The 26,459-nt window shown below is 35.7% G+C and overlaps 1 protein-coding gene across 11 annotated transcripts in view; it reads right to left on the reverse strand.

Moving 5' to 3' along the window:
• KNTC1 (kinetochore associated 1) overlaps positions 1 to 26,459 on the reverse strand; it is a 71,550-nt gene that overhangs the window by 13,247 nt on the left and 31,844 nt on the right. For 9 of the 11 annotated variants that reach the window (XR_012125441.1, XM_017649303.3, XM_017649305.3 and 6 more), the window contains 31 exons: positions 26,167 to 26,301; positions 25,501 to 25,620; positions 24,157 to 24,229; positions 23,525 to 23,592; positions 21,981 to 22,261; positions 21,395 to 21,567; positions 20,862 to 20,959; positions 20,303 to 20,441; positions 19,718 to 19,774; positions 19,052 to 19,215; positions 18,152 to 18,256; positions 17,643 to 17,771; positions 16,901 to 17,017; positions 15,971 to 16,080; positions 13,718 to 13,925; positions 12,315 to 12,404; positions 11,291 to 11,462; positions 11,146 to 11,204; positions 10,636 to 10,852; positions 9,780 to 9,853; positions 9,324 to 9,534; positions 9,105 to 9,214; positions 7,067 to 7,113; positions 5,671 to 5,749; positions 4,380 to 4,498; positions 3,863 to 3,998; positions 3,102 to 3,197; positions 2,662 to 2,718; positions 894 to 948; positions 752 to 815; positions 62 to 191 (listed from right to left, as the gene is read on the reverse strand). Coding sequence is in view for 10 of the 11 variants with exons in the window: in XM_017649303.3 (XP_017504792.3) it covers positions 62 to 191; positions 752 to 815; positions 894 to 948; positions 2,662 to 2,718; positions 3,102 to 3,197; positions 3,863 to 3,998; positions 4,380 to 4,498; positions 5,671 to 5,749; positions 7,067 to 7,113; positions 9,105 to 9,214; positions 9,324 to 9,534; positions 9,780 to 9,853; positions 10,636 to 10,852; positions 11,146 to 11,204; positions 11,291 to 11,462; positions 12,315 to 12,404; positions 13,718 to 13,925; positions 15,971 to 16,080; positions 16,901 to 17,017; positions 17,643 to 17,771; positions 18,152 to 18,256; positions 19,052 to 19,215; positions 19,718 to 19,774; positions 20,303 to 20,441; positions 20,862 to 20,959; positions 21,395 to 21,567; positions 21,981 to 22,261; positions 23,525 to 23,592; positions 24,157 to 24,229; positions 25,501 to 25,620; positions 26,167 to 26,301 (3,693 nt within the window). In the remaining variant the exon portion in view is untranslated. Of the gene's footprint in view, positions 1 to 61; positions 192 to 751; positions 816 to 893; positions 949 to 2,661; positions 2,719 to 3,101; positions 3,198 to 3,862; positions 3,999 to 4,379; positions 4,499 to 5,670; positions 5,750 to 7,066; positions 7,114 to 7,133; positions 7,404 to 9,104; positions 9,215 to 9,323; positions 9,535 to 9,779; positions 9,854 to 10,635; positions 10,853 to 11,145; positions 11,205 to 11,290; positions 11,463 to 12,314; positions 12,405 to 13,717; positions 13,926 to 15,970; positions 16,081 to 16,900; positions 17,018 to 17,642; positions 17,772 to 18,151; positions 18,257 to 19,051; positions 19,216 to 19,717; positions 19,775 to 20,302; positions 20,442 to 20,861; positions 20,960 to 21,394; positions 21,568 to 21,980; positions 22,262 to 23,524; positions 23,593 to 24,156; positions 24,230 to 25,500; positions 25,621 to 26,166; positions 26,302 to 26,459 lie in introns of those variants that run through there. The other 2 variants (XM_073222489.1, XM_037014507.2) reach the window with 2 other exon arrangements.

Consider the following 26,459-nt stretch of genomic DNA (forward strand, 5'->3'; position numbering starts at 1 on the left):
CACATGCAATACGAGACCTTCCGTTTCTTTGTCAGCCCCCGAGGAATTGTTTGCATGGTACCTTAATTTGCTGGTGTCTTTTTTCCGAGTGGGGCATGAGCATTAGACAGGCTAATGCGAAAGCTGGAAGCTCTAACTGGACATACTGTCTGGCAATTCCAATCATGTCGAGATCATCTGAAACTGGACATCTTCAAGACAGCACATTACTTACTTAATAATCTGTCAGATTCATGAGATGATATTCGCCTTTCTAGCTTTCCACAGTTGTTATCTGTCTATGCTTTCAATAACTGTAAACATGAAAGCGCTGGTGCCCAACACATGATTAGTAATAAGTAACTTGAGTCTTTGATGGAATTCTTCTTGGGATAAAAGAATCTACCAACAGGAACACAGACTGCTGGTCATTGCTGTGATTATGTCTGAAAGCCTACACCTCATGCCTAAAGACAAATTTCAAAAGACTCAAAATCTAGGAGACAACACAGTATGCTTTAGGTAGTCACAAGAGGTACTCTATACTTACATTAAAATTGGGCACTCATTTTAGAGAAAGCTTATTGATCAGCAGCTTACTAGTTGTACTGCATGTAGAAAGTAGACCTTATAATAACAGACATTTTAAAAACAAGTGGTATACCTGACTTCCCAAGAAAAAAGAATTACTCATAAGAAATGTTCATTAGAAAGGAGTTTTATAGCAACACATCTGATTTTGTTTCGTAGGGAAAAATTTTTTTTTACTTACTCTAGAACAGCAACGAGACTCTCACAACAATCTGACAGCTGGGTGGGGCTTAAGGGACAAGATGCTGAAAATAAACAACAGCAGCAATGAACACACATGAATACACATGGGACTGTCAGTGTTTCAGGGGATAGGAAAGTACCTGAGAGCAGTGGTATTTGGACCACGCGCTGCCAAGCTCTGCTGAAGTAGGGGACCTGCAGGAGCAAGCATAGTCAAGAATCATGCCTGGGCTATTACTAGCGCCCTTTATTTTACAGTCACAGAACTACACCCTGAGAGCTTATGTCTGGATGCTAAGACCAAACTCATAAAGTTTTATCTTCCTATTTGAGATTATTAGATTCTAGGGTAATTTGCTTTATAACTGTGCATTTTAGGACCTTATTATACAGTCCTGGCTGATTCATTACTGTTTCATTAATGAATGAAACCTGACACCAAACACAAAATTTATACGAAGTCTATTATGTTCCAGACATTGTGCAAGAGCCACAAGCAAGGGGCAAGGAGACAAGAGAAAGATTTAAAAAAATGAATAAGGTAACAACCTAAATGCCATCGGTAGGGGAGTGGTTAAATAACTAGGGTACATTTTATTCTGTAGTATGGAGAATAACAGAGTTAAAAATAATGAGATACCTCAAAAAGCTAAACATAGGGTTATTTATAAGACTCAAAAATTCTGCTGCCTGGCTCAAGAGAAACAAAAACACAGGTCTCATAAAAACTTGTACACAGATGTTCATAAAGCAGCATTATTTATCATAACCAACAAATGGAAGGGACACACAAACCCATCAACCAACAAATGGATAAACAAAATGTGGTATATATCCATTCAATGGAACATTATTCGGCAATAAATGGAATGAAGCACCGACACCTGCTACAGCATAGATGAATATTGAAAACATGAAGCCAAGTGAAGGAAGCAGAGGCCACATATTGTGTGATCCTACTGATAAGAAATGACAAACAGATACAGCCAGAAAGTACAATTAGTGGTTGCCAGGGGCTACAGGGAAGTGGAATGGGAAATGAGTACAATGGATGTGGGGTACATTTTTGGTGAAGGAAAATACTAGAATTAGATAGTGGTGATGGCTGCACAACTTTGTGAATATACTAAAAAGCACTTAATTGTATACTGTGAAAGGGTATATTTTATATGCTAATTATCTCTCAATAAAAACAAAATTAGGTATAGACCTATATATGCTGATATGGAACAGTAACCAAGACACTACTGTTACATAAAAAAAAAAAACACGGTCTAGAATGCGATTGTATTTGTATGGACAAACTTTATACGTATTTATATACAAATGCACACAGACACACATACACATATGTGCTTATATGGCAATAGGAAAGCTCTAGAAGAAAACATAAGAAATTGGAATGGTTACCTCTGCAGAAATAATTTGTGAAAGGAAACGCTAAAGGAGAATTTTCATATTTTACTTAGCATTTATTTATCTTGCTCTAATTTATTAAACTAAGAATAAATTATATATTTCTACATAATATATAATGATTATGTGGGTACATACAACTAAAGATATTTGGAAAACATAAGACATGGTCTCTGATGTTAAAGATTCCAAAGTGCAAGGGGGCAGTTGAATGTATAATTAGAATAAATTATATGTGATAGTGTGTTATTAAAGCCAAAGTGTTTTGAGAGCATAAATGAAGATAACAACTCTTGAGGGCTGGCGAACAGGGAAAGTGACATCTTTAAGAAGGTGACACTGGAGTTGAGTGTCATGGGTCCAGGCACCATTTTAATGGAATGTTAGTTCAGTTCTTTGCTGAAGAGCCGATAAACACAGTGCAGCTGGCAGTCATATGCCAGTGAGGGTAAAGACATCATTCTATAAAATGTACCTTAGCAAACTACGTACCTGCCATAAAGAATGGACACTAGAAATGGCTATTAAAACTCTCCTTAGATAAGGAATCTGTGGGAGGGAAGGAAAGAAAAACAATTTCTGAAGACAACCGAAACAGAAAATGGCAACATGAAATAACAGATTCTTAAATTTTCCCAAGGAATATCAGGAAAACTCATTTTCCATGAGAACTGCCAGAGAAGTTCACTTACTAATTCACAAATATCAAAAAAGGCCAGGGAACCTCCCATCAGTTTCATTTATGAAATTTATGTCATTTGTGAGTTTACACTTTCTCTGGCCTGACACCATATTCTTTAAATTTGGCATGAACACAATGAGAGCAAATGGTTTCAGCAGACATCTGTTCAAGGAGGAGCAATACAACATGTGTAGGGGATGCTGTGTGAATGCTTTAAAATAACTTAGTCTAAGCACTGAGTCTTACTCACCATATTGAAGCCAAAAAGCTTTTGTAAGAGCCCATTCCAAAGCTGCAGGTCATAGATTTTGTATTCTAAACAAAGCTCGGTCACCAATCTTACTGCCTGAAGCAGAAAAAAACATCAAGACACTTGTCTTACTGCTTCAAGATACCAGTAAATCAAACTACTTTTGCAAAAGACAGGGCAGCTGAATACAAATATGCTCACAACATAATGTGTGTCTACTAATTGCAATGAAGGCCCCCATCTCTCTAATCAAAGTAAAGAAAAGAGAGGTTTAACTTTTTTTTTCTTTTTTGTTGTCATGGACATGCAAACAGCACCTCAGACTTCCCCCCTTTCTATTCACTAACAGTTTGCCTGTTGGCCTCATACCCCCCTTCACTTCCTGGGCTCCAACTGCCTCAGAGACTAAATTTCCACAGGCAACTAAGAGGAAGAGAAACAATATCCCTCCAGACATAGGAACAGTCTCTTCTTCTCATCTAGATGGTGACATACAGGACTGGGGAACGAATTGTAAAGTGCTCTCTTGCTGACAGGGATGGCTTTAGGACTTAGGTTTTAAGGGAGGGAAGGGGACTTCCAAGTTGCCTGTCACCTGCCATGATGGAGAGTAAGAAACATCTCAGAGCTGTAGACTTGTTCAGGAATAGAGTTTCTTTGGTTTTGTCTTTCAGGACCCTGAATGGCGGCAAGCAACTGAGTGAACCCAGCAGCATGTGAGAAGACGGAGGCCCCACCATTGGATGACTCAGGGCACATACCATGGGTTCATGGCTGTGGTTTTTCCATAGACCCTTAATCATTCCTTCCTTAGGACTGTTGCAAAATAATTCATACGTGATGGGGATATTCAAAGTCTCAAATGATGCCAGAAAAGTTATACATTTCAAATAAGATCTGGAAAACAGCAGCATTTATGGGAATCATTCTCATAGGCCATATAAACATTTAAAATACAAGCTACCATATGGAAATATCAGGCCTGCTTGTTTTCAAATATCTAAATTTTGGTTTTTAAATACATTCACTGAATATACTATTAGAAAGAAATCAATTTGAGGAAGATGAAGAAAACAGTTTCTAAATGTCTCAAAGAAGAAAGGGAAACTGTATGCTGTGAAAGGCCTATTTCCTCTTGGCCAAAACGTCAAGGATGTTCAAGGCAACGGAAGTAAGTTTAGTTATTCTAATGTACTCTTACACACTAAGGCACTTAAAAGTTATACTTCTGAAGAATGATCTGTTTCTCTTAATACAATAAAAAAAAATTATACTTACTTCACTTCTTCAATGGGCTTTTTGAAGAGAGATTCTATAGTTTCTTTGTTGGCCAAGTAGAGGAGACACTGAAGAGCTCGTGTTCTGTGGGCAAAAGTTAACTGACGCACACCTAATGCCTGAAAAACCGAAAAAGGTGCGGAGAGTGGCATGCCTGCACACTGTAGTTGGGCATACAAGTTTCAACTTAGGTAACATAAGCAACACCATTAAAAAAAAATATTGATTCAATTTCTGCCCTCGGGGTGTCAGTGGTTCTTAAAGTGTGGTCCACCGATCCTTGAGGGAATGTTCCTCAGACTCTTCCAGGATGGAAATGGTCAAAACTACTTTCATAATGGTACTAAGACGTTATTTGCCTTTTGTACTGTGTTGATGATTTGCACTGATGGGTGGAAGTGCTGGTTCAAGCCAAGGCAAGAACACCCCACTGTTGTAGCAGCCATTGTGTTCCTCACCACCATGCATTCACATTCTAAAAACTAAAGATGACTCCCGCTTAGGCTCTCGATGAAGCAGTGAAAATTAATTTTACTAAACCTCAACTCTTGAATGTATTAATTATGAATTCACATTTGAATTAATATTAGTTACTTAAAATGTATTCATTTGTATTCTGGGACAAAATGGGAAGCACTCATAAAGCGTATTGCAGTAGGATGGTTTTTTTCAGGGAAAAGCACTTGTATGACTGAGTTGAGCAGAGCTGGCCACCTTTCACGGAATACCCTTTTTACTTGGAAGAAGGACTATCACATAAATTAATACCAAAGAAAAAAAAGGGTATGTCCCCACACTGCTGCCAGGGACATACAATCAGACTTTCCCCTCTTTTTACCTTCTCTCCAAGACCTCTCTCCCTCTGTTCTAATTGCCTCAGAACATTTCTATATGCAAAAGTCTGAAGGCCAAAGAGTTCGTGTCGCCTTTAGGGAAAAGAGAAAGTTTAGTGTGAAGTTTAGTGGGTAAGGAATGGGTGCAACTGGAAGTGAGGCCAGGGTGGAGGTTTGGCCCCATGGTATTAGTAATGTTGACTAACTAGGGAGTTGATGTTGAATGCAGATAACCCGTAGGACTGTCAGTAGGTGCAGTCTGCTGAACAGGATGGTACAGAGGCCAGCATTAAATGGAAACAATCTTTCTTTACAAAGTAAGATATATAGTGCTTTGGGTAAGTATGTGATGAACATTATCTTAGTCATGTTAATGATATTAAGCATGGTAAATATGCAGGACAAAAATTGCTAAGCTGAGATGCAAAGATGACTTTGAGCCAGTTTCCAGAGCTTACAGTGGTGGCTGATGTTGCAAATACGAACAGCATTCTGGAACTATAATCAATTGGACGAGACAGAAGGAGATACAGGACTCTGAAAAAAAATTTTAATTACATTTTTAGTGATAGATTACCAAAACAACAGAACAGTTTTACTGGCCATAGAAAAAATCATTAGACATGCCCAACATAGGCCTGATGGGTTATGTTATGGGTCAAGTTCTTTTTCCTCTCCCCTCTAAAGGATGCTTAATTAATCTCTTGAGTTCCTTTATAGCTAAAGAAGATTAATACAATAAATACCAGTCTTCTGTAAAATGGCTCAACAGTTTCTGATTAAATTCTATTTAAGAAATTCATACAATCTATAGCTAAGAAGTACACTGAATACTACACATAGAAAATTCTGTTTTAGTTCACAGGACCTTATTAGTGGCACATTTTGACCTCTAGACTCAGGGCTGACTGGCCCTCCAGGGAAGGGCAAGATGGATAAGGGGGGGAGCTTTCAGTGGGAAAAGGCAGAAGTTATGAAACTGTCATGAAGTCCCTTTGGGATCTCTTATTGTTTTCCTTAGACTTTCCATATAGTTGGTTCAGTTAGACACTCCAGGAGCTACCTCTTGCTTAGAAAAGGTGCCCCTACCCTTAAAAGACTAAGCAAGGATGAGGTGGGGTCCAGAGGACAGAAGGGCAAGGCAAGGGCAAGGAGCCAGTTCTGCCCAAACTGGGAGAAATTCTTCTCTCAGCTTTGTCATTCTCTATCATCTCTCACTATCAGATCTCTGGGGCCAGTATAGGAGGTAGGGCCTCATTAGTGACTTGACCTGCTTTTGGTCTAGACCAGGAACGGCAAGAAGCTGGCATGCACGTCAACACTCCTGCTCCTGTGCTTATGCCAAGCATCATTAATGGATTACCACATTCTTTTTTGATTTGGGCCTAGATAGAGTTTTGTCAAGATGGCAAGCCATGACCAATCAGATTTAGCATGTTAGATAAAATCAACAAGCCTTTCCTGGTCTCAGTCTTAGGTTAGAAGGGGAAAGAAATCCTGGTGGCCCATATCTGAATGAGTCCAGCTCACTCGGGTGAGAGAACATATAAGGGTCGAGGGCAAAGTCCTAGCTAATAAAAGAGTTTTCCTTTGCTTGAGGGACACTCTCTGTAGAGGTATTCCAGGAACTCTCAGCATTAGTAGAAACTCATGGAGGTTCAGCAATTCTAGGTCTTGGTTGTTTCTTATTTATTCCACTGTGGATAGTTCTACACGGGCATAGCCATGTGTCAGTGAATAGATTCTGATCCAAGTAACATTAAGAAAGTCGTTATAAAAACAGCCTTGGAGAAGTTCACTGGTAAGTCTTACTGGGCAACAAGATATAGACAAATGTAAGTAAAGGAAGGGTACCTTCGTAGTGATTCATCTTCTTGAAATTCAAACAGTTCTGATGGTTTCTTTGAAAAAGCAAAAAAAAAAGTAAAAAACTGAAGTAAGTGTGTTGATTGCATAAGCTTATGAAAATCTATTAGATGAAAAACCCATTATATGAAACTGTGTTCACATAGAAGAAATCAGACTGTAATTCATTATCTTATGGAGAGTTGCTTAAAAAGTGGGTTTACCCACCTTCATTTAGTCAGCATGTTCTTAATGAGTACTTACTATGTGCCAGCATGATTCCAGGCACAGGGGTTTCTGAGTGAACAAAATGCACACAGTCCTGTCCTCCTGGAGCTTATGTTCACTGGAAAATTTTTAAAAGGAAAGGACTCCATGCATTTTAAATGAGTCATTCATTAATTCAGCATATATTCATTGGGATTTACAAAGCAATGTGCTAGAAGCTATGTATAGACACAGTTCCTGGCTTCAAAAACTTCTAGTTCAATACTCTGAATTTACTCTGAATTTAACTCTGAAGTTAAAACATGCTGGGTTTGGTTTCTGAGTCAACCACAGATTCTAAATTGAATGGCAAGTGATATAAAAACTAACCAAAAACCCAATGTTTAATAATAAGTTATATTATTTGTTTATAAATATACTTTTTTTCCAGGGATATCTGCATAGGTGGAGAGGAATTATAGTCTCCCTAATTAAGTTCTGCCTGAAAACTCAGAAGAAACAGTGCATAAAATTCTGTATTTGGATTGCTGAATCTCATAAATTTAGCTGTTAATGATACTATTTCTAAAAAACTGATATTATGTGCCTCCTGGTATCATGTACTGAAAAGAACACATCACCTTTATAGTATTGTTGTAAAAAATACATGACCTGAATATAATCATAAGAAACATCAGCAAACCCAGGATAAGACATTTTACAAACCAGTTGGCCTACACCCTTTAAAAATGCCAACACCCCATCATGGTCAAAACAGATTCAAGTAAGAATCATCAACAGATGCTAAATCGGTTGTGTGGTAAGGGAAGGAGCCTGAAGAGGAACAGAATATTAGATTGTCTCAAAATATCTCCCCTAATAATTACAAAAGGAAATACAGTAACTATGTTTAACAGAGAAACAGACATCTTAACCAGGTTACCTAAATTAATATCACCTATTAGGGCAAAAAGAAATAATGTGCCTCCAAATGTCATACCCTGAGAAGGATATGTTAACACTTAGGTAGGATTCTAGCCAAAAATGCATAATTCAAATCTTGTTATGAAGAAATACTAGAAGCAGCTTATAAAATAATTGGCCTGTACCCTTCAAAAATGTCAGTGTCATAAAAGAAGGAAAAGTCACAGAACTGCTCTAGATTAAGACATTAGAGACATGATAAATAAATGCAATGAATTATCCTGGACTAGAGCCTACTCCCAAGGAAAAAAATTGCAATAAAAAACATTATTAGGACAGTTAGTTAAGCTGTAACTTGGACTTTAGATTCAGTCTATTTGTATTGTATCAATATTAAATTATCTGATTTTGATAATTATATTCTGGTTAAGAGAAAAGCTTTGTTTTTAGGAAATACACACCTAACTGTTAAGGGGGTAAAGGGACACGACATATGCAATTTACTCCCAAATGGTTCAGAACGATATTATGAGTACATATATTACAGAGAGAGGGATAAAGCCAATATGGCAAAATGTTAAAAACTGATGAAGCTGGGTGAAGGATATACAGGAATTCTTTTACACTACCGTACCCTTATGTTTAATATTATTTCAGAATTAAGTGTTAATCACATGAATCTGAATCTAGGAATAGGCCACTTCTTTTATATAAGAATTCACCTGGAATCACTGATTAAAACAGCTGCAATACAACATAAAAATGAAAGGAAAAAGCAAACAACCTCATTAAGTCATCAGATAACATAAGGTATTAAAATGAACAAAAGTTCCTTCTACGATCTTATGTTCCTAATTAGGAGGTTTTATCAGTGCCAACAACATACAGAACAGATGCTTTCAGAGAATGGACTTACGTCACCAGGTTTTGTGGATGGACACAACCACTTTTCCAACAACATGTCCCAGACTTTCTCCAAATTAATTTCATTAACTTCAGCAATTTCTTTAGCTGCTGCATGAATATCTAAGATATTCAAGATAAAGAATAAAAAAAAACCCCTCATGTTTGTAATACAAGATAACTGGGAATCAAAATGATAGTTCTTCTTGGACAAAAAGGGTTTTGACCTCACCTGGATAATCTTTGCTTGAAGAATTCTGAATTCTTTGATTTATAGTAGGATGTTCATACAGACTGACAATGAGATGTGCTGGTTTTCCTATCACTCTTAAATATTCTGCAGTGTTCAACTTGTGGGTTATGAGCACGGCTTCTGTGCCTGATCGCCGGTACTGAATATGAAGCTTCTTCAACAAAGCCTCGGCTTTTTCACGTGTTTCATCCTATAAGAAATACCAAGCAAAAAGGAAACCTTGTTTTCCAAATCTCAGGTGAGGCTAAAATCCATCTTTATCAATCAAGGCCCCTCCCTGATTTAGTTACATCCTTAAGCATCTACAAAGCCTCATCTTCTTTCTCCATTTTAGGCATACAACTCTTGAAAATGCCCATGGCCATGACATGATACGCTAGCAAGCAAAATTTCAAGGAAAAGAAAGGAACCTTCAACATTATGGTTCAGACTCACCTGAGATGGGAGATTCTGTAGCCATCTCTCGGCTAAATACAGGCAGAATTTCAAAGTGGACATCTTGAAGGAACCTAAAAGATAAAGAAGAGATTTACAAGCAAATCTTAATCCTTTCAAGACAAATGAGCAAGATTTTTTAAATTACAAAAATGCACACTCATACTAGAAAACAATTTAAACAGGACAGAAGGATACAAAACAGGAAGTATAAGTCCACGGAGGCCCACCCTCTGCTTCGCTTCCTAATCCTTTGATTCTTATACACCTCTACTGTGTGCGCGTGCACGTCGTGCACATTTTAAGCCAAATGGTAAAAGATCATAGTGCAACACAATTTGCTATTCTTGCTTAGTATTTATCTTTCCAAATCAACTATTGTATTCCATTCTATGGATACACCCTGTTTTTTAACCAGTTTGTGACAAGCGAGCATTTACAAAAAAGTTATTTTCAACTTCTGTTACAACTAAAAACATAGCAGTAAGTGTCTGTGTTTTTATCCTCGTCTGATTATACAGGAATAGCTAAGGATTCGTTACTGCAAGTATGACTGGCTATTAGGTTTACATCAATCTATATTCCCACTGACAAGTGGGAGAAGTGAGTTATTACCCCTGTACCCTAAACAAGCAGCAAGGAGCCTGGCTTATTTCACCGGAGCCTTTTTGGTTGGTACTCAGCAAATTTTAACAATTTCAGCAATGCAACAAGTGAAGAAAGAGGGCACATATGTTTTTAAATATCAGTTTTTAAAGGTTCTCCTTAAAGATACAAAAGGAGTACATTTTTTCACTACAAGTTTGAAAAACAACACAGATGACTCTTTTAAGTCCCATTAAGGAAGAACCCATACCTTCTGGGATATCCTGGGCAAGACTGATGGCAATAGCTACTGCCCACTCTGGGTTAACTATAGATAATAGGTAGGATTCGATGGTTTGTGTGATCTTAGTTATTTCCTTGTTCATTAGTGTTGAGGATTTAGCTTGTGTTAACTTCAGGAGCTTTGGCTTCAGTTTTTTTTCGAAAACATGTTTGGCTGTTGACACATACAGAGTGTCCAAAGAGAACTTCAAAGAAAGGAAAAATTAAGGCTGATTTGTATATTCACCTTTAAGAGTTTTTACATGAAAGCACAACATCCTTCTACCCAGGGTCTGAATTAATTAGAAGATAAAGATACACCCATTAAAAGGCAATACAGCACAGAGAAGACAAGTAATGACTATTATAGCGTCTTACTATGCTGTTAGAGTGACTTGATAATATGGGCAAATTCTGAAACCACAATATTATTCATGTGAAACTTTCACAAGATTGTATATCAATGATACTTTAATGAAAAAAAAGATACACCTATTACCTTCATTAATTTAGAAATTAGGAGCAATGTTGGGAAGGATTCTTCACTGAGTTCTGTAGCTAGAAAGGAAACATGGAAAGTATGATTTGTGTAAGAAAAAAACATTGGCTGTTCAGTTAAATTCATAAGAAGTTAAGGAACATACAGAGAATTTTCCAGAAGTTCTGTGCTGTGCCAAAGAATATTAGGTGAAATGGCAATCTAGTTTGGGCAGCAGATGGCAAAGTTATTACATGCTCCAACATATATTGATATTCTAGGTCCACTGGAGGAGAAATTCTTCTGTATGACCTCAAATGTTTCAGAAGACTCAATGCCTATATTGAAATAGAAAAGTATTTTCCTGTGAAATGAAACCAATCCTAACGGTTTTTAAATTGTCTAACCTATACACACATTTCCATCACTGAAAGTCTTGCTTAGTCTTATCAAATACTTCTGTAGTTTTACTTCTAATGTTATTCTTCTAAGCCATATTTTATATCAACATTAAAGAAATTATTCTAGGAAAAAACACTGGAACCTGTGGTGGTTGTTGGTGGGATGTTTTGTAAAGGAGAGTTTGGCAGTTCCCTATGCTCTCTTCAAATAGTTTAGAGATATCTCAAAAAAGCTTGATTTCCTTTTATATACATAGGTGGTAGATCTAATCCTCGATGTCCCTTACAACTCCTAAGCTCTTATCTTGTATTTTGGGGGTTTGAACAGCCTATCAACCCATTTTCTTTTAATTTTTAAAGTTCAATTAAAAAAGATATATAAGATACTCTGACCAAAATTCAGAAAAGACTAAAAGTTACTGAAAGTACTAGACTTGAATCATCCCTACCTACCAACTAACACAGAAACTGAATCTAACTCTGGGTCCCATATGCCTTTTTTTCTTTTCCCCAGATGACAAATGATTTTGTTTTGATTCTTCCAAATCAGTCCTTTAGTGACTTCATACTCCTGGACAGATTTAAATCATTTTGGTAAAGCAGAAACAGGATTAAGACATATGATAAAAAACAGAGAACATGAAAAATCTTTTTACTTCAGTTATCTTAGAGAAAAGGAGATAGTATAAAATGTTTAGTTTAAAGGGAGCTCAAAGGATAACTATAACTTTTCAAATGATCCAAATAAAAGCATAAAGATAATTAAGTCTATGGTATTCTTTGTTATACCTGGTTAATATTAATGCTGGTTATCTTTTCATCAGCTCTTTCTATGACTTTCAGGACAATTTCAATCATTTCATAGTCATAGGGATCCAACTAAATAAAAACAAAAATGTTTCAAAACTTGAGAAAAAGTTGCTAGGTTGACAGATGGTTTTATTCAGTTATGTACATCAGTACAGAGGACAAATACAAAATCTCAGTGCACTACGATGTTAGATTATTCTTTTAAAAAGTGAAATAAAATTTTCTCATTGTTAAAAGTAGTTCTATTAAGACAACCATACAGGCTTTAAAATATTTCAAAGTTTAAAAAGAAAGCTGTACAAGGAAATATTGTTTAAAGAAAGATGCTCTTAGGTTATGAAACATACAGAAATACCAAAATTTCAGTTTTATAAAATTTTTAAATCAAAATTCTATTTCTTCCACTTACGATGGGAAAATGAGATTTGGAGGAAATTGACCTTTTCTTGGAAATGACTTAACTAAAAGTGTGGGCCTCTAAGCAAAAACTGTTCAAACTTTAACCATATACTAAAATGCAAGAATTAATTGGGTGGCATCTGTAGATGCTCATAAAAAAGCATCTGTTCTTTGTTTCTGCCCACACACTTTTTTTCCATTTTTTAAATGCCAACTAAAGTCACATGAATAATAATAATGAACAACGTGGGAAGATGATATCTGTAGTATCTAGAAATTTTGTTTAAGTCTGTGTAATTTTCAGCTGAATTGCAGGCAAAATATGAAGATGAAGTATTTCTTTTAATCTTACTTCCTCTCCCCTTTCCATCTACCTTTATTCCCTCACCAAACTACCCCTTGACTTAAAAGTTCCAATTCTCAGATCTCCTAAAGAATAACCATATAAGAGGACAAATACATATCTGTGAAGGTATTCATTGTAATGATTTATAATAATGAAATTTACAATTTAAAAGTCCCTCTCTAAAGGCCTGGTTTAATACAGTATGTTTCCCTTATAGTGGAAGCATATATAGCTGTCAAAAACTAGATGGATGTATGTGTAGTGACAATATGTTAAGTGAAAAAAGATAGTAACAGAATAGGATAGTCTAAAGATACTCACCAAACTATTAACATTTTTATCTATGGGAGTGGAGTAATAGGAAAATTTCACTTTTTGATTTATACCTGTTTGGTTATTTTCAAAGAATGTGTGTAATTTTCAAAAATCTGAAAAATGAGGCTATTTCTATTTTGAAAAAAAAAAAAAGAAAAATATTATATTAAATTATATTAAGGAGCTAGGAATCTATTCTAAAATTTAAAGTTTAATAGTAGAGGACTTAACATTTCTAATTTGTTACCATATACATCTAATTAATTAAGCGCAGGAGGGCTGTTTGAAATGACTTGATACATGGACTTCACTGTTCATCTACCTTATGTAGTATTCCACTAAGACTGATAACCAAGTCTTTTGTGTTCGACAATAAAGGAACCATCTCGACGGCTTTGGCCAGGAGTTTTGAATGCTGCTGCCTGGCAGACTCCCTGCTTGCATCTCCCTGGCTTTGGCTGGCATTGGTGTTATGCAGCAGTGTTTCAATGAATAGCTGAAGAGCGGCATCGCAGTTCAACTGAAATGTGCTAAAAAAAAAACACAAAAAAAAACTATTCAAATTTCACAGTGATCTCCCCAAAGGCATGCATTTCCACAAAGGATTTCTCACAGAAAACTGAGGTGTGTGTGCCCATAACTGAAATCCAATCCTACTGTCCGATCTCACAATCAATTGTCTGCCTGTCATGAGAAGTCATCATTGCCTTTAAAAAAATCAGATTTTATTCTTGGTGGCATGTAAACTGGCACAAGACTGGGGGAAATTTATAATATATAACATAATCAGAACTATTTATGTCCTTTAATAGGGCAATTCTACCTTCACAAAAGTAGCCAAGATACACACACAAGGATGTGCACTCAACAACTGTTAATATTTAAAAACTGGGAACAGCTCAATCATCCATCAATAAAGAGATGGGTAAATCACTTATTCATACACAGGAATGCTGCAGAGTTCAACATCTATGAGGAGGGACCACACATACTTATCTCGGGAAACATACTATGAAGTCAATGACTATACTATGAAGTCGTATGTACAATAATGATTCTGTTTTCAATAAATTAAAAAATAGCATATTAGTACATACACAGAAAAAAATCCATCAATAATATAGACCATACTCTTTTAATGGTGATTATCTCTGATAATCATATAGGGGGACTTTGATTTTAGTATGTTTCATCTCAGTAAGAAAAAATAATAGACTTAAAAATTAAGAATAAGGTTAGTATAGACAGACAACTGAAATGCTTTTTAAGCCTTATTAATAAGACAATGATAATTTGATATACAGAATAACTGCAATATCATGAAAAGCTTTAAGTATGACCATTTCAAAGTCATTTCCTGAAATTCTGAAGGTCTTAATTTATTCAGGTGGACTGCTTGAGGCAAAGGTCATTATCACATAAATACAAATTATCAGTCCCTTGTAAGTACAACCATTGTAAAATGAACTTAATATTATTAATTATATATGAATTTGTCATTATTACATTTCAGGAAAGGGGTCAGTACAATAAAACAACATACAACTGACCAGGAATTCAAATTAACAAACCATTGTGTGTGTACCCCATTCTGGATTAGAAGCAGCTGAAACTGAAGAATGGCATAATTTTGTTATTTCAAAGTATAGTTAAAAGTCAGAGCTACTTAGAGCTACAGGCAGCCTACTGTCCTTGACTTGCAGGTTTCGGATGGTGAGAGCCAGGGTCACTCCACTTCCCATGGGGACATAGAACCAGATACTTGTTGGTCAGGAAATATGCTAAATAACATCATTATCAATAACTCAGATTCTACTAATCTGTCATTAATGGGATGAGGGGTCTAGCATCCTAAGTATTTTAAAAGCAGTTACTTATTATTTGACCTTAAGCAGGTCATCTGAGTTTGTTTTCTCACATATAAATTGGCAGTAATATGCAATAAAAATTATAAAAATAAAATATGTGTGTGAAAGCACTCAAACTAGTAATGTGCTAAAAAATTGGTCATATTTATTTGAGACATCTGAGACAGCATTTATTCTTACTCAACACAGTAAGCTGACTGTAGAAACAAAACTTTAAGTCTTAGTTTTTAAATTCACTTATCAAACTGTTTTTTAAAATTCTCTCTAAATCATACTTTTCATTATTTTTTAAAATTACCTTGCTCCTAAATCGATCAGATTTAGAAGTTTGTTTAGAATATACCCAGACTTCCCTGTTATAGGAATCATCTGGAGCTCCTATTAAGGATTGGATTCCTGGGCCTCAACCCAGACCTGCTCAGTCAGAACTACCAGGGATGGGCCCAGAAATTTGTATTTTTAATCAAGTGCCCTATGTGATGCTTATTGTGAGGTTAGTTTGGGAAAAACTAAGCAGTGAATTAAAAAGGTGAGATCGTAAGAGAATTTAATCTGGTCCTGGATTTGCTCAGGTGGGGGTGAGCAAAAGAAAACATCAAAGGTCTATGGACCATATGTAATAATCATCTTTATTACTGTGTCCTTGTAGTAAGGATGACCAGTTTGTAAAGCAAAAGCAAAAATCCCTCTGAAGTTTAAAGAGTTACCTGCAATATTCCAGGATGAGGCTGGTGTCCATATCTATATTTTCCACAAGAGCTTTAATGAGGTCTTTCTTGGTGAGAAAATGTTGCCTGAAAACTGGCTGGAAAGAAATCTAGAAATAAAAATAATAAGGACACCATTGTGACTTGCATTTTACTATCCTTTTTTATAGAGAAACATTTTTCTATAGGTCCTCCAACTTTTATTTTTACTACACTACCCAACTCAGCCATCATTCTGAGACTTTAGGTAGATCTGACTATGGGCCCAAAGTCTCTCTTAGTCACACCAATCCTTGGCTCTTCATCAGTAATGTTTGGTTGGCAGTGACAACCAATCCCATTACTGCACAGGAATTAGGGTTCAAAACATATACCATTTCTGTGGGGGCTATCTTCCCAGTAGGTCAACTACCACAAATAAAATGTTTCACATTCATAGTAAAGAAAACAGGATTTTGTTTATTTTTGTAAAGTGAAAAACAAAGACCACTTGCTTTTCCCTGCTAGGAGTTCTTAAGCTTAGCACAGCTATGTAGACATTTTAATATATTTAATCAAATAATAGCACAAAATACAAGCATAAGGATAAAGGCTAGGCCTGAAATAGTGTAAATGTTAATTAATACTAGATATATTCCTATAAATAAGAAAGCTAAACAGATGAAAACATCAAGCCTCTTCTAATTTCCTTAAAAATACAGAGAAAAGGAAACAAGGCAGGTCTTCGATTTCTTTGAAAGCTCCAATATGTGTACTTAATACAACTAGAATTTATGAGTCAGTGTACACACACACACACACACACACACACACACACACACACACACCTGTCCACAAAAGTCAAGGACAATGAGATCTTTGTTTTACATTTCCCAGTGGGGTAGATTATCAGAATGGATGAAACTTCATGGCACTCTGAAGAATACTTACACCAAGTTTACCAAGACGAATACCCCAGCGGGCATCAGTACTGAGTTCACGGAACTTAAGTTCCATTTCTATTTCCTGATAGAGACTGGCCAGCTGAGAGCCCACCAGAGACAGTGCCTAAAAAATTAAAATAGAATTAAAATTCATTTGCAAATGAGTATGTTCTGACACCTTCTGGATGAAACCCAATAATAAAAATCATAACCTTTCTTTGTGATAACAGTGTGGAATGTTACATACTGCTTTGCACACAGTTATACTTATGCAATATTTAGGTCATTCAGCTTTTAGTATGATGCCATAAATTTAATCTGCTTTCCTTCATAAGAAAAAGCCAAATTTTAGTTATCCTGCAAGAAAAACCCCTATATAAAAAGGCAAATTTTTAAACAAGCAACATCAAAGAGAAGTTTTGCTTCTGGTAAATTTGTTCTCCAAAAAAGAACTGTCTCATGGGTCTAAGGTTTCAAATACAATAGAGTAAGTGTAATAAAAAGGTTCTAAGGCTGCATACAGATTTAAGAGAAAAAATATCATAATTCTTTGGGTTGTGCAATGCTTATAACCTGTGTTCATTCACCAGTGTGTTACTAATAGTCAAGGAAAAGCTGGTAGAAACCAAGTGAGTTAGCACAACATTTCTTCTGCTAAATCTTCGAGATCTGGTGGCAAAGTCAATTTCATTTCTTCCCCTAAATTTTAAATGCTTCAAGAACCAAAGGCATGCTTCCTCAGGTCATACCAAAATTTTGTCATAATTCTGCCATGCTTTATCTATGAGCTTCCAGAGATTTTCAAACACTTCCTTTTGGGGTAAGAGAGTACAATAACCCAGTGCCAAGTCAAGATCCACCAGGCGGCAATTAAATACCTAAGGAAGAACAGAAAACATCCAGGGAAGCAAATTCTTCACAATCAAAACAATTAGTCTCTAAAGGCTTATTTGTCACTAAATGTAATCATAGACCTTATGAAAGAATAAGTGTTTCATGACAAGTTATTTATAGCAACCTAGTTCCAACTTGTTTGCTTAGTTTGAATGTCCTTTACCACTATCACATATTTAAGGAAAGCAACTAGAACAAGTTCTCTGGCACCCTTATCTTTTCTCCTACAGAACTACTCCATTACTTTTCTTCAAATCCCCCACGTCCCTCCCCCTCCTCACTGAACCTATCTGTGAAATCAGATGCAGCCAGAAGACAGCAAAAACAAACAAACAAACAAAAAAAACCAAGAACAAATACTCACTTTGTGCAGTAGTGTTGTAGCATTTGCTTTGATAAACACGATGGCTTTCTCTTTCAATTCCATAGCCACATGCCTTGATTTAACTAAGGTGGCCTCTCCAAATAACTTTTAGAAAAGAATAAATGAATCCTTAGGTCCACTTCTAACCATGTACCATTCTGAAAACTTTTCTTAAATGTCAAGGAACTTTGAAAATTCAGCATTATATACAATAAGAATCAGCATTGAGTCTATAATGACATACAGCTGGGCCTCGGGGCAACTGATGGGGCAGGGGCACAAAGGAACCTTTTAAAATACTCCACATCTTGATTGTGGTATTGGTGACAAGGTGAGTATGTTGGCTGACACTCTTAAAATGTGTGTATTTTAATTTTGAAAACTATACTTCAATAAAGTTAACTTTAAAACTGGCATTTTGATAAAAATTAATAGTAGAAATAAACGTGATTCCCTCTGAGACCAGCTTCATAAGCAAGGTATCAAAAGGTAGTTTGTCTTTTAGAATCTTTTCAATAATGCTGGCAGGCAATAATTATAATAATTCCGGCTGCAATAAAACAAACAGCAGACCGATGGCTTTGACCTAATGTGGTCACGGGGCTGGGAGTAGACTTACCAGTGCAACCTAAAACCTCAAGTAACTTATTTTACCTTCCTGAATCTGAGCTTCCTCGTTTGCAAAATGGAGATGTTCAGGGTTGCGGTAAAAACTGAGTGTGAATATGTGTGTAATTACCTTGAATTTCACCTGAGTCTTAGTAGGTGTTCAATGTTTCTTAAATCTGACAAATTACAATTTCCTTACTACAGAGCCAAAAAGGAAAATGTGGACTCCAAGTTTCCTTGGCAACTTTTGTGTCTCTACCCCAAGTAAAGTATTTGTTCTCCAAATTATACCTTTTCACTCAAACTGGCATTCATGAAGTTTGACACAGAGTGCTGAAGACAGGTACCAAACGAACCAATTACAAATCTTAGGGCCAGCTCCCACTGGCTAGATTCCTGAAGGTTCTGAAGCAGGGCAGTGATGGAATTTATAATAGGTAAAATAAGGCTGTCCCCTGTGAAATGACAAAAGTATTTTATGTGAGCAAGAATATTTTAGTATTTAGATTTTTTTAAACAAAGAGAGATCATATTTTTGGAAATCGTTTTCGGGGATAGCCTAACTCCTTCAATAAAAATAATGGTCTCAATTGGTTCTCAAAGGTGATAAATGAGATTGTTAACATGAGGCTTGATTTAAACAATAAAACAACTAAGTCCACTGAATAATGGGGTACCTTAACTGTAACTTGCCTATTTTGGGATGCTTAAATCACTAGCTGAGGAAAACCATTTCTCCATTCACAAGACCAAAATTATAAACAGATTCATAAAAGCTGATGCTCTAAGTCAAATGGCACACTCTCCTGACTCTTAAGAAGAATAACAATGTAATACTAATGACTAGGCATCTACATTAAGACATTAAGTCATTTATATTCAGGATTTCAAGAAATCTCCATATTGGTGTATTTATAGAATCATAGTACAATGGTGTACACTTCTGAGGTCAAATACCTTCATTCATAGAGCAATACGGTAAACTTGTAGAATCCAAGGGAAGTCTATTGCTTTCTACAAAAGAGAAAATAATAAATAACACTAAATAAAACAGCTGTCTGATAGAGCCCATATTCCCAGAGATATGTGATGTCCATGTGATGCTAATATAAATATGGTGCTAATATCAAATAATGTTCTAAAGTAACCCAACTTAAACAACAAAAAAAGCTTAAGTGAAGTTTACATACAGAAAAATGCACAGATTAAGTAGGCAACTTGATATATTTCCATCAAGTGAATACATCCATGTAATAGCATCCAATCAAGGGATAGAACTAAGCATCCAGAAGCCCCCTCTTGCCCTTTCCAGTCATTGCCCACCCCAAGGGTAAACACTACTCTGACTTTCACAGCATGGCTTATAACAACCTGTCCTTATACTTTAAGTAAATGAATCATTCAGTATGTATTCTTCTGTCTGGCTTTTTTTGCTCAGCACTATGCCCATGAAATTCATCCATATTATCATGTGTAGTTCTAGTTCCAAACCTCTGCAGTGTAAACAGGCACAGAGCAAATTATCACACAGATGAGATTTACCAGCTAGAGGCACAAGTGATGAAATCAATTCATAAATAAGAGGCAGCACCATCTGTGACTCAAGAACTATTCCATCTTCACTGAAGAAGTCACTGTAAGACCATTCTTCATATGGATCTTTATGAGTTCCAAAAGATGTCTAAATACCAAACCATACAGAAAAGACACAAGTAAGTACACTCTAAAATACAGATAGCTATCTTCACCAAGCAGAATCCAGAATCAGATTCATTAGGGCCAAATGAAAATTTGATGTTGCTGTTTTTTCTGGCTATGGCTTACAATAATGCCACCTTAATTTAAATTGTTACTCCAACATAAGAACAATGTCCAGCGATGCTTTGTTTCAGGCTCAATGTTTCAAAAGAGTGCAAATTAAAGCCACTAGATGAGACTGGAAAAAAGTGATCTCATGCCCTAAAGTTGTTTTCCAGTTGAGAGAAAGAAAATGCAAGATGTAAATTTGGTGTTTTTGTAATCTACACAAGTGATTTAAAAGTGGTGCAAAATGGATGGGCAGGGGTTTTGTTTAAGGAAAAGAAATTCAAAAGCAACCTACTTTCACTAGAATCCCACAGTCATCCATTTGGCATTGTCTGGAAAGCTCTACTGCTATTAAAGTATATTTGCATAGTTCTAAAGCATCTAGTAAAAAATCTGCAAGAAAATGGAGAAAAATCATTAAACTAATATTTCCTATGTATTCAGAATAAAAAAAAAACTTTTAATAATTACCATTCAAGTCTAAGAAAAGCCATAAAGTGGGAAAGCCTTCCGGATAGCTTTACCCATCCTAAATAATGAAGTTCAAATTTTTTCCTAAGCTTGGCTGTAAAGTAAGATCAGATATGGGATGCCAAGAAATTTCACAATCCTGCAAAAGTATCATCAACAGAAATGACATTGTTAAATCTAGAAATATTTTAAAACAAAATCCCCATAGAGTTGATTATAATCATCCCTTTGTAAAATGGAGATAGCCATCTCTTCTTTCATTACCACAATGTTCAGTTGTGAAGTGATAGCATTTGGGAGACAAGTAAGAAATGAACCAGAGAATATAAAACCACATATAATGATAAGTCTTGTCACCTGGGCTGCAGATGGTGGCAGCTTGGCAGGCTAAATCATGTATTTCGGACGGAAGGTTTAGCCCCACAGGTGTTGTCATTGGAACATCATTAGCCAACATCTGACAGAGCTTCTGACACGTCAGATACAGCAACTTCCCAGTGTCGGCATTGCAGTGATACTTAAATAAGTCTCTTTAGAAGAAAGAAGTGTCAGAAGTTAGAATGCTCTTCTGGCAAGCAAATGCATTCACCTTCTTGGATTAATATATAACCACCACCAACATTTAGAATGTCTTTAAAACACTTTCATGGTATATAGAGTACTTTTAAAAAAAAACTTATTCAGGATACTATTAACTGTCAGAGTGCATAGCGATTTAAATTCAGTGGTTAGATCACCTAACTGTGTAATGTTAGCTGCCTGCCTTTTATGCTATTATGCTATTTTTTTTTTGACCCAGAAGTCCAAAATAAGGCCTTAAGGTGAGAAACCAAGAACCCTTCTCTGAAAATGAGTGTCATTGGCCCTACCTTTAATTCCTGAAGAAATAAATGAAGCAAATGTTCCTACCAGAAGAGCTGATTGAGAGGGATCCAGAGCTCACCTGCATTTTCTCAGCGCTGTTCCCACATTCCCATTGTTTAAGGCCCTCAAGGTCAGCTCAGCCTCCTGCTCTTGTGTGGACACCTGCAGGGCCCGAGCCTGTCCGTGCAGCTTGTCCTGGGGGCCCTGGCTCTTCTCCTCAGCAGCTGACGGCTCTGCGGTGCTCCTGGGTTTTTGTTTAGCCTGTGCAACTTCGTGAGCTTTAATGTACTGTTCCCGGAGCTCTGCTACCAGGGAACTACTGCTGTGATCTCCAAATGGAAGAAAGACCTCAAAGTTCTCCTGTAGCAAGGCAGTGAGACAAAGTCCCAGGTCTGGTTAGTTTACGTGTTGTTAAAAGCCTTGGAAAACCCACAATACCCTTCTGAGAGAGTATGGACAGAAAATAAGTTTTTATTATTGTTGTAAATATAAATTTAATCTCATGGGCCCCCTGAAGGGTACTCAGAGACCCTTAGGAATCCACAGGCTAAACTTTAAAGAACAGTGGTCCAGTAAACTGGTAAGTTACTTTTTCTTTACACATTTTGAGATAATGTAACTGAGAGTTAAATCTGTGAGAGTCAATTCTAAGTTTTCACAACGAGATTCTCACATCTACCTAATTTTCTATTTGATGAAACTTATCAGTTAACTCTAAAAGCACACCTATTTACAAAACCTTTTCACTAGGAAGACAACTGAGCCAAAATAAAATGAGTTAATTTCAAATCTCAAATACTAGGACAGTGAGTCAACTCAAAGTTAACAGAAATTAATTTTAAGAAAAACCAAATTGTCTAGGACAAAACTATAAAATAAAAATTTAAATACTATGAGGTAGTTGACAGTGATTTTTAGGGCCAATTGTATACAGATAATTCACCATCTTTTACAGTATTTTACAATATTTTAAGAGACTGTGATGCCTCAGTTTCCTCATGTGTAAAAGAGAATTATACCAGTACCTTCTATGGTGAGCTATTGTGATAATTAAAGAAATAGGAATGAAATGCTGACACCTGCTACAATATGCATGGACCTTAAAAACATTATGCTAAGTAAAAAAAGCCACACATAAAAGGATAAATATTTTATGAGTCCACCTATATGATATATAAAACAGGCAAATTCATAGAGATAAAAGCAAGTTAGATGTTACCAGAGGCCAGAGGGAGAGAGGACTGGGTAAAAAAAAAAATAGTTTCTGGTTGATATGATGAAAAGTGAACAATGGTGATGGTGATAGCTAAACCTTATAAATGTAGTTAATTGCCACTGGATTGTATATTGAAAGATGGCTAACATGGCCAATTTTATTTTGTATTTTACAATTTTGAAAAATCAGTAATCCAATATACCACAACCATTCAATTATACACTTCAAATGGATGAAATGTATATGGGTTATATCAACAAAGCTGTTTTTAAAATGAGAGAGAGGAGGAAAGCCAGTCTATCTAATGTTCCTGAAGGAGCCAGAAACTTTTTAGGAGGCACTGATTATCAATGTCAAATGCACTAATTAGTCAAGTAAAAATGTTCAATATAGCTTAACATCTTCACCTGTAAGCTAGCAACAGCTTTAAACAGTTTCAAGATGTCTTCATATTCATCCTTCTTCTGCAGATTGCCTGCAATCAAATGTTTTGAAGTTAGAGCAGACATGGAATTCTCCTATTACCAGAATTTTTACAAGTTAAAATTTTAATTTGGTTATCTTTTCTCAAGTCTTTAAATAGTTCTTTTCAGATGCTGACATAAGATAATTTAAGAGACCTAATATTATTTCTGAAAGTAAGAGGAGTTAATGAGTTACAAGAGAAATGGCAATTTTTCTGAAATAAAAGTTTTTCCCAAGAGAGTTACTTGACTGTTTAAGCTCAAGTTTCAATGGGCTTTCCCCCTGATCATAGCCAAGTGGTGAGAAATATGAGTAGGAAGTGCAAGGCACTAGAGAAATTTAGTCTAGCATTAAATAGCTTACTGAAGCAGATGAACAAATGGCGAGTTGATTGAAAAAGGCTCCTGTTCTTATATTACTAAACAAAAGAATAAGGCAAGGAAAACTTTTCATGAAGAAAAATAGGTGGAATCAATAAAGACAATCAGAACCAGAAAAACTGTGGGTTAACAAGCGCTATCATGGCTGCTCCGGCCTGAAAAAACAAAGATGAGGAAATAGAGGTAGAATCCACCTTTTGGAAGGTCACATAGTATTTTAAGAATGTCTACTGAAGTCTTCGCTATAGACATTCTCCAAGACTTGTCCTAAAAAGAAAAATGCAAAATGAAATCCACTTTATTCACCATTTCACTAGAATACACACAAATACATAAAAACTATGGAATCAGAAAAAATAAAAATGGCTAAAAAATGAGAGGTCCATATTATGGATCACAATTGAATCATATATAGCCTAAACATGAAAAACACTGGCATGGACTCTTGGATATATGATTTAGAAATACCACAGAAAATGATCTCCCATACTGTCTTTCAGCTGCACTGTAACAGGCACTTGGGTTTATTTTGTTTTGTTTTTTAAATAGTTTTTATTTATTATTTGAAAAACATTTGGAGAAGTTCTCTGGGAAAGTTAAAAAGAACTGAACTTATTTAGCCTAGAAAACAGAAATCTAAGAAAAAATCATTATCTTCAAGACTGGAAAATGTATTTTTTTTAAAGAGGAGAAAAACCAAGGAAAATCTTTGAAAGGCATGATATATGTAAAACTCTTAGTAAAGGCTGGGTGCACATAAAGTACTCAAACATTTTCACTATGGGATGTAGTTCAAGCTCGTGTGAAGACAAAGACTTTGTTACTACAAAGATTTTGAAGTTGAGGTTCTGCCACTTTCTAATAACCTTGGGAAAGTCACTTTAATCTTAAAGTTTTAGTTTCTGAACTTAATCTGTAAGGCACTAACAACAGGACATCACAACTTGGTAGGGAATAGAAACTGGACAATTCCTTTAAAGTATTTAACCTAATAGCCACAGCATAATAAAAGCATAATAAATTACTGGATGCTAAAAAAGACATACTCGGTTTAAAAATTTGCTGGAGTGGACTGCTAAGACAAGTTGGGAGGTATCTATCTCTAAGGTTAAAAAAACTCAACTATCCTGCATGGATTGGGTATTCAGTTTCTTATCTCTCTAGAGAAATGAATTGGTTCTCTTTGAAGTTGTTTACCTTTCAATGTTCTAAGGTTATTTAGATTTATAATGGTTGTGTGGCTGACATTATTTGATGGTAATGATTATATCCTATACAATGCAAAACACTTTATGTTGTAAGGTGTTGTGGAAAACACTTTATATACAACTACTTCAATTAATCCTTTTGATTTGATGATACTAGATTATTATTCAGTGTGGGCTCAATTCACTGCTCCAAACGGTGTTTTTTTTTTCCCACTAAGCAGTAAATTTACACAGGAATTTTGCATTAAGACATTCTAGCAGTGAAAAGATCCTGTTGATTAATATCAATAAAATTGGATACATCTACAGTTTATTAAGTAAAAATCTCACCTCTTTAGAACCATCTGGCTCTTCCTGTAACGCCAAGCGTGCCCATATGATTACTCTCTCTGCAGTTTTCTCTGCTTTAGCAGGATGCAAAGACTTCAATAGAAGGACACAGTCTTCACCCTGTAAACAGTGTTTGAAAGGAAGGAAAAACAGCTGGTACCCATAAAGGACAGACTGGACTTACCTTTCGCTTTTCTATTTAAAGATGAAAAGACATCATTTTGAAAAATAGATGATGGTCCAATGTTTTAAAAATCTGAAAATTCTGGTTTTAATGACAATAAACAAAAAAAAAACCTAAATTAAAGTACAACCCTTTGTATTCTGTAATTCTTAGGTATGCCTATTGTTATAGAATTAAAAAAAAATAGACACTTAAAAATACAAAAAAGAAAACCCACATCTTATTCTGGAATCAAAGGGTCCTACTTGTATATAAAACACAAGTTTTGTTAGCTATCAAAGAGTATGAAAGTCCATTAGCTATTCACAAAATACTTTGAAAGAACCTAGAGACATGAAAAAAGTGGCCTATCTAACACCAGTATTTTCATATTGGTATAACTTTATTTTGTGCTAATCTATTTGAATAATTTGACTGTTTTGAGTTTTTAAGGATTTAGCTAACAAAGAATGCTGTGAAAGGACAACAGGAAATGTTCGTACCTGTTCTCTATCAATCAGATCAATGATCCTTAGACTGTAGATTTCGTCATCAGACAACATATATGCTTGGGCCACCTTCAAAGCATCTTCCAAAGAAGACGGCACATCCTGTTTGAGAATGTATCTGACTACCCTCTGAAATAGAGACAATACATACATTTTTTTGTTGTGAAATTCCACAGAGAACCCAGAAATCATTGTTCATAAGGCTAGGTGCTCATCAATTAAAATAACACAGCAAAAACCTAAGCTGTATGAAAAATTAAAACATGATTTTATGTTCTGAATTTTAT

The sequence above is a fragment of the Manis javanica genome, chromosome 15 (assembly GCF_040802235.1).
Source record: "Manis javanica isolate MJ-LG chromosome 15, MJ_LKY, whole genome shotgun sequence".
Classification (NCBI taxonomy): Eukaryota; Metazoa; Chordata; class Mammalia; order Pholidota; family Manidae; genus Manis; species Manis javanica.